General features: G+C 45.1%; 1 protein-coding gene across 2 annotated transcripts in view; it reads right to left on the bottom strand.

Moving 5' to 3' along the window:
• Positions 1 to 12,570, bottom strand: part of SMARCC1 (SWI/SNF related BAF chromatin remodeling complex subunit C1) — a 111,235-nt gene that overhangs the window by 29,712 nt on the left and 68,953 nt on the right. For both annotated transcript variants that reach the window (XM_079996411.1, XM_079996410.1), the window contains exons 22-24: positions 5,359 to 5,420; positions 3,766 to 3,880; positions 1,806 to 1,960 (exon numbers count right to left, since the gene is read on the bottom strand). In XM_079996411.1, coding sequence (XP_079852537.1) covers positions 1,806 to 1,960; positions 3,766 to 3,880; positions 5,359 to 5,420 — 332 coding nt within the window. The remainder of the gene's footprint in view (positions 1 to 1,805; positions 1,961 to 3,765; positions 3,881 to 5,358; positions 5,421 to 12,570) is intronic.

Below are 12,570 nucleotides of genomic sequence, written 5' to 3'. Positions count from 1 at the left end.
GAAGACACAAGATCTACCCACTCTGGAAGAATGGCAGATGCAAGTAATGGAATATATGGAGATGGCGGAAATGACTGGCAGAATCCGAGACCAGGGAGAAGAGTTGGTGGAAGAAGATTGGAAGAAATTTAAAATTTATTTACGGAAACATTGTAAAATTTTTGAATGTTAATGGTTTTGAAATGAACTGAAGGGGTTCTAGCAATGAGGTTCAAAACAAGATTGGATGGATAATTAGATAAATAAATTGGACAAGAATTTGCTGAATTAATTTTCAACAGGGATACAAAAAAGGGAGATGTGAGGAAGTCATGAAAATAAGTCAAACAAAGTTGTGGATTAAAAAGAGGGATTTTTGTGTTTTTGTTGTCTTTTTTGTTTTTCTTAAAATGTGTTTTTTTAATTGTCTTTTCTTTTTTCTTCTGTATTTTATAATTCGGTATTTTTGTGCATTTGTTCTTGCTTTTTCTTACGTTTGTTCTCTTTTCTAAAATCTAATAAAATATCTTAAAAAAAAAAAAAAGGAAGAGAAAAGCAGAGCACGGTTGCCCCACGATTCAGCTTTGGAAAGCACCAAACTGCCAGGAACAAGGATGCCTATGTCTCCATGGAATTCAAACTGACCACACTGATTGGTAGCAACTCTCTGACCCTCACTTAAAAACGCCAAGGACAGAACCTTGGGACATTCTGCATACAAATCAGATCTTCTACCACTGAGCTACAGGCCCTTCCTAAATTAGCCAGACACCTTTTCTCTACTCACACCTTAAAGAAAAGGAGGCTTGGCTTAGCTAAGGCAGAAGAGCCACCCCTCCTGTTTGCAGAATATTCATCCTTATTCGGTTTTGTATTGCTTGCTTTAATGACACCTATCAGTTTGTGATGGATGGGACACTTGCAGCAACGTATGTTATACAAGAGCCCTCTGCTCAGGCTGTAAGTCTCAAACACTCGGAGATGGTACAAGTCAGGCTGTGGGAGTATCTATGCTTGAAGGGGAAGGACCCCTCCACTAAGACGTATGACGGCCCCAAATTTCTTGAACATGCTATTTTGCCATTGATTTCTCCATTTGTTGGGTATATTTCTTTCCGTTTCATTCTTTAACAAGAGACGCATCATACTACCATTCTGTGAAGATATCACTGTTCAAGATGGAAGTGATAGGCAAATAAGGAACAACCCTTCTTTTTAAGGCAGCAGAACCAAAGAAGCGGGCAGGGGGAATCATGGGGAGAGCCTTGCTAAAGAGGGTCTCTGTGCGCTAGCCTGGAAACCGGAAAACTGAGACCAGAGCAGGAGAAAAACATCTATTTTGCGCCAAGTGCCAAAGGCCAGAAAAATGAGGAAATTCCTCCTCCGGTTCTGTAAGTTCCACACAAGGGCTTCCTTCAGCCACACTTTCTAAGTTCTGTTTTCAAATGTGCTAACCTCCCAAGGAATTGGTAATGGGCTTATGAGGAAAGGAATGCCTGGCTGAGTTCTTGAATCTTCTCACCACCAAAAGAAATAGCCCATCAAAAGCTGAAAAAGAAGCTGACAAACTTTCTGGATAGGCTCTCTCACTGTGCCTTTTAGTAAGCCCACAATGGCAGCCTCAAACCCATTCACAGGGAAACAAATTTCATTTAATGATAACATTCATACAGCTGAAGCCGAGGAGCACAGAAAGTGCATTTTAAAAAGGCATGAGAAGCAGAAACAAGCTCTATTGGTGCCTTTGCAAACAATGGGGTCATTTTAAAAGCGTTCCCTGAACAGCACCGGAAACCAGATGCAGTGAAAATCTGTGCCCGACAAACCTTGGCTTTGGTGGCAGCCGAGGCGAGGGCAGCAGCTGCAGCCGTTGCCACGTTCCCTTCGGAGATTTCGTGCTCCACTCTCTTCTTCCCAGCGTCGCCCTCCTTGTCTTTGCACACATCAAGGTTCTCCTTGTTCTCGTCTGCCTCCTTCTCATCTAAACAAAAACACTCCCTAGTCAGTCTTGCACATCCCTTTAGCGCAGCTGATGCCACCATCTCACTCCTGATTATTTGTGCAGCGCTCAAACCTCTAGCATAAAATAAGACCATGAAGTACTTTCAGCTTCACTCTCGGAAAGACACCACTAGTTGGGATAAGCTGTCGTCTTGGGTGCCCTCCTTAGAACAGTCGAGAAAATAGACACCTCTGGCTCGGCCCGCCCCAAGAAGGATGCGGTGTGCTCAGTGCACCCATTCAGAATGTCCCCTTCCATTTGAGAAAGAGAAATATTGATTTCCGAGTTTAAGGTCAAGGGACTGCTGCAGTGAGACAGCTTCCTAACAGCACCCAGAATCAGCTCACTGGATATACTGGCCTATCCATGATTTGCGAAATAATCATTTGACCGTCACCTTTCTCTTGTTACCAGGCTAAGGATGATGCTTTGGGCAAAGGGCTCCACTAGCTCACCTCCTCCACCCCAAACTATGCAAATCAACACTAAAGGTAAGAGAAATTATTAAAAACCAATCCCCCGACCCAACTATGTAAATTTCAAAAAAGCAGACTCAATTGTTCTAAAGGACATAAATGTTTTCATGATTTAAATTATCGAGTTTCTGTCAACTGAAAGGCAGAGAAGACAGCAAGATACTTAAAAAGTGGGCACAGCCTGCCCACCTATTCTTTCCGATTAAGGCTGAACCAATGGCTTAGCAAGAGGAAATCACACACCCAATTCCTATTAGGCAGGGCTGCTTCAGCTCAGCATTTGTTACCCAAAGTGTACAACCAAGATGAAAAGAATTCCTGCCTGAAGCATGAAAGGATTTCAAATAAAGATTTAGCGCCTGAGCCAGGCTTGTGAGATAAAGCCTGAATATGGACTACTGCATTCTATCCAAAGCAGACATGTTACGGTGGAGTAGGGGTTGTCGATGTTTATTCACCCACGGACACATTCACAAACTGGAGAAAATGTGGGGATCTCCATGGGAGCACAGGCCACAGCCGTAATCACTTGTGCACTGCAACCACTCTCTCCCCTGGCAGCTACTAACTAGGCTGGGAAAAAAATATTTTTGCTTTTCTTTTAAACTAATCGGGGTATTTTCCTGGGGAGGGCAGCTGAGGCAGCTAGAGATAACCTTCCCTTCCCGGCTCTAAACTCCAGGATGGTACCCCCCCTGCTAATGCGCACACATAACGATTAGTCTTGAAAAAAGGCTTCCATTAAAGCCAAGAGACTTCTTCCCAAGCTAATTTCAGAGGCAGTGGTCACAGGGGTGCTAACTATTGGCTCCCCAGTTGTATCACCTCTGCAATAATTAGACTAGAAGCAGCTTTCTACTGGCTGCAAAGGGGTGTGTGTATGTGTGTATCCACGTGTGCGGAGGACGGAAGGTGTAACCCTTTCCCTTCCAGCTGCAATTCCCCCCTCTTCTGCCCTAGAAATCACCCCTGAATTGGAAGGAGCTTCCTAACTGTAATAGGAATTCTTTCCCAAGCCTAACTTAAGTTCAGAAACAGGCTGTTTTCAGGATTCGTTTGTTACAGCCCTGGAGGGGAGAGTTAAACCTCCACTTTTTACTGGCTATAACAGAAAGCCTTTTCAAGCCTCAATTTCATTGGCGGCCAGAAGGGAGCAAAGGGAAAGCCCTTGTGGGTGCCATGTTGGCAACTCATGCTATGGGGAAGTATGCCTTCGTTACAGCTTAATTTATGAGACATGCCTGGAACTACAGGGAAAACACTTTAAAGCCTGTGCGCAGCTGGGAAAGCGAAGCTGCAGCTTCCTACCTGGCTTGGAGTCCTGGGAGACGTCGCCATCCTGCGCCTTTTCTGCGTTTTTCTCCTCGTCTCCTTCCTGTGCCTTGTTTGCATCTCCAAGTTCATGGTCCCCTTTGTTTTCAATCTAGAGCATATGAAAAGTGGGGGAGGCGCACTGTAATTAAACAGCCCAGGGAAACGAAATTTTAAGGTTTCCATGGGGGGGGGGTATACCTCTTGGCAACCGTAGTTACTGAGCAGGAAGCAGATAACTGCAGAAGTACAGACACAGCAGCCCATGAAAATAAAGGATAGCTTTCCTGAAGAATATCGGTGCATTAGGAACACCAAGTGTTCACTTTAAAAAAAGAAATAGCAAGGGATGTCATACCCCCTAAAAAGGAGAAGGCAATTGTTTCCTTATTTAGAAATACTCTTGACCGATTCCAAAGCTCCAAACTAGAAAAGCCAGCTTAAGAGTCTTCAGTGAATACTCTTGGCTTCAGTCTCTCTATGTGTTAAAAGGTCAAGGGACACCTGACCATTAGGTCCAGTCGTGGATGACTCTGGGGTTGCGGCGCTCATCTCGCTTTATTGACCGAGGGAGCAGGCGTACAGCTTCCGGGTCATGTGGCCAGCATGACTAAGTTGTTTCTGGCGAACCAGAGCAGCGCACGGAAACGCCGTTTACCTTCCCGCTGGAGTGGTACCTATTTATCTACTTGCACTTTGACGCACTTTCAAACTGCTAGGTGGGCAGGAGCAGGGACCGAGCAATGGGAGCTCACCCCGTCGCAGGGATTCGAACCGCGACCTTCTGATCGGCAAGCCCTAGGCTCTGTGGTTTAACCCACAGCATACTGGACCTAAAACTAACTCCAAATATTCCCTTCTAACAACAAAAGAGAATAGTGGGAAAAACAACATCCAATGAAATAAATCCCGTGCTGGAAGTCCAAACTGGTGGATTTCATTGACTGCTTTAGCATGGTTTAACCCAGCCTTCGCCAACCTGGTGCTCCCCAGACGTTTTGTACTATAATTTCCATCAGTCCCAACTAGAGTGTAGGCTGACTGGGACTGATGGGAGCTGTAGTCCAAAACATCTGCACGGCACCAGGTTGATGTAGGCTGATTTAGCTCAATATGCATAGGCACCTGTCAGCTCTGTAGCAGATGTAAACAAAAGAATCCTGTGTTTACTTTGGCATTCCTCAGATCTTCCTACTCAAGACTCCTGCTTTAAGTTAGCAATATGTTTTAAAGGGATTACATATGTTTATATTTTAATGCTTGTGCAATTGGTTTTTATACCGGAAAACCGTTTAGAGTTTTTTTAAAAAACAACAACAATGAACTGATGTATAAACTTTATGAAACAAATAAAAATAGAAGCCAATTTTTGCATTAAGCAGGACATAAATTAATAAATACATAATTTTAATTTAGGTAAAAAACAAGATGTTTTCTTAAAATAGGTGAAAACAAACTCTGAGCTTGTGAAGATGGGACTTTATTTTCATTCAGAGGCTTCTGTATTATTATTAATAGTAATAATTCATACTCATGAAATGCTTGAAGCACTGCACAATTTTTTAAAAATGGCATTTGAAGCAGCCAGACCTTAACTTTTTCTGCCTGTGGTCCATCTGTCTCTGTCTCCATTTTCTCTTCTTCAGCTCCATCTGTAAGGCAAAATAATTAACACTTAATACAAAGCTGACCGTGTGGCAGCAGGAACAGTTATTGATAACCCGTCATAGGACTAATGGAAGTCTCTTGTTTTGTTTTTCAGAGCACTTTCACAAAGCATCATCACACCGAACAAGGCGATCGCAGCTCAATCCCTGCTGGCCATGGGTAATCAAACCTTCAAATCAGATCAGCATTACGAGTCATCCCGTCCCAGGAATCAATGCTCCTCTGCCCGCCACTGGTCTGAGAATACACTGGCAAGCCTGTGCTGCATATGCATATATTTGTACAGTGGTACCTCGGGTTACATACGCTTCAGGTTACATACACTTCAGGATACAGACTCCGCTAACCCAGAAATAGTACCTCGGATTAAGAACTTTGCTTCAGGATGAGAATAGAAATCGTGCTCCGGCGGCGCGGCAGCAGCAGGAGGCCCCATTAGCTAAAGTGGTGCTTCAGGTTAAGAGCAGTTCCAGGTTAAGAACGGACCTCCGGAATGAATTAAGTACTTAACCCGAGGTACCACTGTATAGAGATTACTTTCACTTGCTTTCCAGAAGAGCAGATTGATTGGTCCACTGAATTTTTTTTAAAAAAACCTCCATTTGAGAGTAACGACCATCAAATCTAGAGGGGCTTACTTTCTGAGCAGATCTGCAGAAAAGTGGGAAATCTAATCTAAGGCAGACACAATGGAAACAGAAGCAGCAAAGCCTTTATTCCAGGTTACCTAATCCAGAACACTTTCACCTCTGGCTCTGACCCCAAACAGGAAAAGGATTGCCCATCCCTACTCTAGAGAGATGCTGTGACACAGATCCTGCTCTCAGAAGCCAGCCACTCGCAGGTATGTGGCTCTCTGAAAATTAACTCTTCCCTGCGGTGGGTTAATTCTCCACAAGCTCCTCAGGCTCAATGGCAAGCATGGGTGCTGACATTTCTGGCGGATTGCTCCAATTATCATTTAGGCACGGAAATAACGTGTGGAACACGGTGATACGATCTTGCAAGAGTTCCTAAAACATGTGTTCCTAAACATCCGATTCCTGGAAGCCTGGGGTAAGCTACAGGGACCCGTAATTATTCTTCCGAAGCATCGGGTTCCGGCTTCTGTTGGATGCAGAAACCCAAACTCTGGCAATGAGAATAGATTAAGCAAATTAAGTGCGATTATGCACATTTTCTTAATTGCCATAATTTATGGGCCCAGGATTGAATGTCTTGGCACAGGGTAAACAGTCCTAAGTAATTGCCACTCAACACCTCCACACAGCCTGTAAAACAAGTTAATTAGATATATAAAACTCTCACAGCGATCAATTAGAAGAGCGTCTCAAGGCAAAGACTTGTTAGTGGGTATTTTAGCAAAGCTTCCCTTTGCTTGTCCCACTGTGTTCATAAGGAGGTTTCATATTATGCTTGTAACAGAATACGAAGCGCCTGTGAAAACTTGCCCCCCCCACCCCCGGGGTCCCCAGCCATTCCACTGGGGCCTCTGTGTCTTTTCAAGTTCTTAAAAAGTCTCCCTTTATATCCTTATTTCCACAGTTGCTCCAGCCAGCTGGCACTCCTCAGCAAGCGACTGCAGCTTGCTTTCCGTCTTCCCCAGGTGGCAACTGCTCACTCACTCAGTGGCTACTAAATCCTCTTGCACAAAACCACATGCCAAGACAGGACAACCCACACTGGACCGCGACGACACTCTGATCAAATACATCTCCTGTTTGCCGAGGCAATTCACTCTCAACTTTTGAGTGCTGTGCTTTTCTGCAAATCCCTTCCTGAGGCTCTCTCGGTGCTGACTGACTCTCCGCTAAACTCTCATCCGTCTCAAAGCACTCCCTGCCTTCTGGATAAAGATCACACAATTCCGCTTTAGCCCTGAAGGTTAAAAACAAAAGTACCTTGTCATCATTAGCCAATTCCCTACGGATCCACCCATCGCCGGCCTTCCTCAGCTGCAGAAGCACATTGCCTGTCCATCAGGGACAGCCTTGCCCCATCCCCTACCTGAGGGAAGGTGGGGTTGTTGCTTTTTTGCTATTTGGATGTTCCCTATTTTATTGTTCGGCATTGTTTCAGTGTTTACTAACGAGGTCTTTGTCCGCCCTATTTACATTAGTGCGACTGTTTTGCTTAAATTGTGCTCTGTTTGCATTATCGTGAAATGTGGTTTTCATTTACAGTGGTGCCCCGCAAGACGAATGCATCGCAAGACAAAAAACTCGCTAGACGAAAGAGTTTTCCGTCTTTTGAGGTGCTTCGCAAGACAAATTTCCCTATGGGCTTGCTTCGCAAGACAAAACGTCTTGCGAGTTCTTGCGAGTTTTTCCCCTTCCCCCCCTTTTTCTAAGCCGCTAAACCGCTAATAGCGCTAATCCGCTAATAGCCATGCTTTGCAAGACGAAAAAACCGCAAGACGAAGAGACTCACGGAACGGATTAATTTCGTCTTGCGAGGCACCACTGTACTCTGCATGTTGTGAGCCACTTTGAGAATGCACCTGCCATGGGAAAGTGGCATGCAAGTGAAAACATGACAACATGCACGAAGGAAGAGGAGCTTTGCAGGGGGTTGGACTAGATGACCACTGAGTCCCTTCCAACTCTTAAGATTCTAGGATTCAACCCTCTAGCTGCCTTCACAGCAGGAGAGATGCCTGCTGCAAAAGGACCACCCCAAGGCCACTGCCTAGGGTTGCTTGGCAGTGAAGCTGGCTCCAAATATTCTACTTACCCGAACAGAGTTGCCGCGCAAATAAAAAACCGCAAACCCCCACATAGGCTGCCTTGGACAACTTGGGAGGATGTGTGCACAGGAGAGGCCCTGAAGTGAGGTTTTCAGCAACGGAAAACATCCGATCTGAGCAGATGTAGAGCTGCATCCACGGCAGCTCGTGCCTGACATGCTCCATGGAAACAAATTTGCAGGCTATTCATATCCCTTCCTAATAGAAAGCTGGAAGCTCATTGAAAGCCTCAGATATTGAACAGCCACTGGGAGCTCTGCATCCGGGGAAAAAATGGATTAGCGTCTAGTCTTCCAGGACAGAACAAGCTAAGCTGCAAGGAAAGGAAGAAAATAAAAGATTTTGTGGCTCTGCATGGGCACATGCATTAAATAAAACAGAGGGAGTGAAGAAGAGACAAAACCAATCCTGAAAAGGCTCATTAAAAAAAATCAATTTCAAAAAATGGTTGGAAAGGCCAATGTGCACAGCCATGTTTATCATAAGAATACAGTGGTACCTCTGGTTGCAAACAGCGTCTGCGTGGGTCGCAATTCGCCGCTTCTGCACATGTGTGTGACGTCATTTTGCGTGTCTGCACATGCGCGAGCGGCGAAACCCGGAAGTAACCCTTTCCGGTACTTCCGGGTTGCCACGGGACGCACCCTTAAGATGCTCAACCTGAAGCAAACGTAACATGAGGTATGACTGTAGATGATTGAGTCTTTCTTCTGCTATGATATACCAGAAGACTGGTGTGCTCTTTTCAGGAGAGAAGGGTCGCTTATTACCAGCTATTCTGTACTGAAGAAGATTTACAGCCAGAGTGGGCCACCGGGGTATGCTCCCGAGACTTGGGAAGTTTGCAACCTTCCCAGGGCATTTTTCCAGGGTGGCGGCAGCAGCAGCAGCAGCAGCAGCGTGCAACCCTGAGATGCTGCATTTGAAGCCTCCAGTAAGTCCTAAGAACCAGTGAACGATGCGAGTGAGGATTTCTCGACTCTTTCAACACGAAGACATGGGAAATGACAAAATATTTCGCTTAACCTTAGGGTTTCTTCATGCCTTATGCAGTGGCATTTTCTCAGCTACCTGCACATTTGCTGTGGGTGTGCATTACATACTCACTTGGTACATGTAAATGTGTGGTGTGACCTGCGGTCTACGCTGCCCATCATGGCTCTGCTAAATGATTCAGGGATGGGCGCTGGGACGACTAGCTAACACTGCCAACGCAGTTGCTCATGCTGCAGTTTTACGGCTCAGCTACAGTAATTACTACTGAGGGATCACCCTCCCCCAAGGAAGCGTTTTATTTAGCAATAATGTTTTAAATCCAACCCTTCTGGTTTTAGCTGCCCAAATATATAAGCACGATTTTCGGCAGGCATATACCATGCAACTTTGCTGTTGCACATTTGTAAACCCCACCCCACCCCCCGCAAAAAAAAAGCGCAGGCTTGGCGGAGGGCTTCTTCGCCTTGCACCCTCTGGTGAAAAGCTGTTTCAGAGAAGGCACTGCAGCCCGTCGAGTGACCCAATTCAATTTTGCCAAGCCACTCCCCCACAGAGAGCCATCTGCTCCTGCCCTAATTTATTCCATTAGTCACAGATCAATACAAATCACATTAACTGGCTAACATTAACTGCAAAAATCCAGTTCATTTCTCTCATTCAGAAATAATCTGCATCTCACGTTTTATTCTCTGGGCCAAGGAAAGGCTTCAAATTCTATTATCTGCCGCTAGCGAGCGAAAGGGAAAACACGTGGCTTCTTACTTATGTCTCTGCTGTCCTTGCTGTAATTTTGCATGCTGTACACCCATTTACTGTATTTTTAATGGAAGCGGGGTCTCTAAATACCGTATTTTTCATCCTATAGGACGCACCGGCCCATAGGACGCACCTCGGTTGGTTTTTTTTTTGGGGGGGGAATGAATAAAAAAAAATTATTCCCCCCCCCAGCCACCCCAAGCCTTACGCACACCTGCCCAAAGCACGGGGCACCCTCCGGAGGGCTGGGCGCGCAAGGCTTGCGGACACTCGCCCGAAGCACGGGGAGCCCTCCGGAGGGCTCCCCATGCTTCGGGCGACAGGCTGCCGCCCCAAGCCTCGCGCGCTCGGTGGGACCTCCCGCCGGGCGCGCGAGGCTTGCGGACACTCGCCGGTGCTGCAGGCTGCTGTCCGCAAGCCTTGTGAGCCCGCGGGAACTTCCGCCGGGCTTGCAAGGCTTGCGGATAGCTTCCTGAAGCCTGGAGAGTGAGAGGGGTCGGTGCGCACCGATGCCTCTCGCTCTCCAGGCTTCAGCGAAAGCCTGCATTCGCCCCATTGGACGCACACACATTTCCCCTTCATTTTTAGAGGGGAAAAAGTGCGTCCTATGGGGCGAAAAATACGGTATTTCAAAAAATAAATATTCAGCGTTCAATACTAAAGAGCCCTATTCAGGCGCTTGTTCCTCCATCTGATGTTAATCATGTGGAGAAAACAGTGGGGTTGAGGACACTCGCCCTGCCATATTCATAGTTGCCCCTGATGTGTTGGAGAATGGCCGCCTGTAAGAGATAACCAATTATACAACCTTCCATAGACATCTGAAGGCAGCCTTGTATCGAGAAGCTTTTAATGTCTGCTGTATTGTGTGCTCTTTTGTGTTTTTTTGGAAGCTGCCCAGAGTGGCTGGGGCAACCCAGTCATATGTGCTGGGTACAAGCATAAATTATTATTATTATTATTATTATTATTATTATTAATAATAATATTATCATCATCTCCACTTAAAAGCACAGAACTCAGCACAGCCAGGAAAAATCAAAACCTCGCCCTGGTCTGGTTCTCTGAGAGGAAGTTCCAGATCTATTGGAGCAGAGTATTAGCTAGGCAGCCATGAAGCTAATCACAACCTCAGGTGTTTACCTGAAACCTATAAGGCACATGGAAAGGACACAGAAGGGAAACAAAGCATAAGGACAGTTACTGAGATGTTCACAAGGGTGTGGAGCCTTGAGATTCGAGTTCAAGTGTCAATGCTTGACATTACTGCAGCTTGACTGAAATTCCCTGTTCTCAGAGACTGGGGCAATGTGTGGTACTGTTGCTATTATCGCATGTAATTGTGGGAAGGAAGATTACTGTAAACTGTGTGGATGCTGAAGGTTGATGGGTATAGGAGGAAGAGAAGAGCAGGAGTCTAGGAAAATTAGTTTCAATAGACAAAATTGGTGAGACACTATGGTTCAGGAGTAACTGAATGTCCGTCAGCCGAACTGCGTTCTCCTCTGTACCTTGACTTGCACTGACTGCAGAAACGTTAAAGTAGGTAACGTAACCTACAAACGTAACAGCATGCTGCAGACTAAGCACTGTGGCATTTTGGTCTTAGCAGGAGGCTGAATCAAAGGATGTATTCACCATGGTGCTCAGTAATTATATTTTGACAAAGCTGTAAAATTCTGCTTTATTGTGTATGCAGAAAATGGAAGGAACCATGCCCTAATTACTCTCAAGTCTCACACCAGAAGCAATATCTCTCACTCAAGGACTGCTTTCCATTGTGTTGTACAATCTGCTTAAATGTAGGAATTATCAAGATGACCCCTAATTTACTGTTTCCTGAACTTGCGCCTGCCACATACTGGTCTATGCTGGTGTGGCATTTCGATCATTATTCCAAATGGGGAGAATAATGTTCAATCTCCGAGCATAAAACCAAACGTCTCATATTGTAAATGACTTTCTGGGAAATAAATAAGGCAGTCCAAAGCACTTTTGACACACTTTTGACACCCCACAGATTCTCAACCATTGTATCAGGCATAATCCCAACTCCCCCATCAAGATCAAACATTTCATTTTTCTTGAGTTCATGAACGATGCAGGCAATAATGATTACAGAGTACGAGCTGTCATGTGACTCTCAGAATCACAATTACATATTGGTTTTCTTCATCGCTCAATGACCAAAAATATGGTGGCTTATGTGAACAACCCAATCTCTAATTCTGCCTGCTCCCCCCCCACCCCAAAGTAAAGCAAGTCGTGTTCTACTATACCTTTTCCTTTAGTTATGATTGCCTTTGGTTGACATAAACACAATAAAACACCACAAACTGGCTTATAAGTATAAAACTAAATTTACTAGAATAATAACTAGAATATAGACTTGTAACCATTCAAACAACAAACATGCTAAGGTGCCGTGTGCAAGACAAAAGCCTAGAGATACTGTAAACATGGAGTGGATAAATGTACAACTCTATCTTAACAAGTTACATGTGCAGTAAATGTTATACAGACTGGATAAATGAACCATTCAACAAGTAGCGTTAAGTCCAATTACAGAACAGCAACCCCGTGCCGCCACAATGGCAAGGGTAGCATACTGGAGAATATGACAAAGTTTTTCAACT

The sequence above is a fragment of the Podarcis cretensis genome, assembly GCF_951804945.1.
Source record: "Podarcis cretensis genome assembly, chromosome: 12".
Lineage (NCBI taxonomy): Eukaryota > Metazoa > Chordata > Lepidosauria > Squamata > Lacertidae > Podarcis > Podarcis cretensis.
This window is presented reverse-complemented; position numbering and strand designations above follow the sequence as displayed.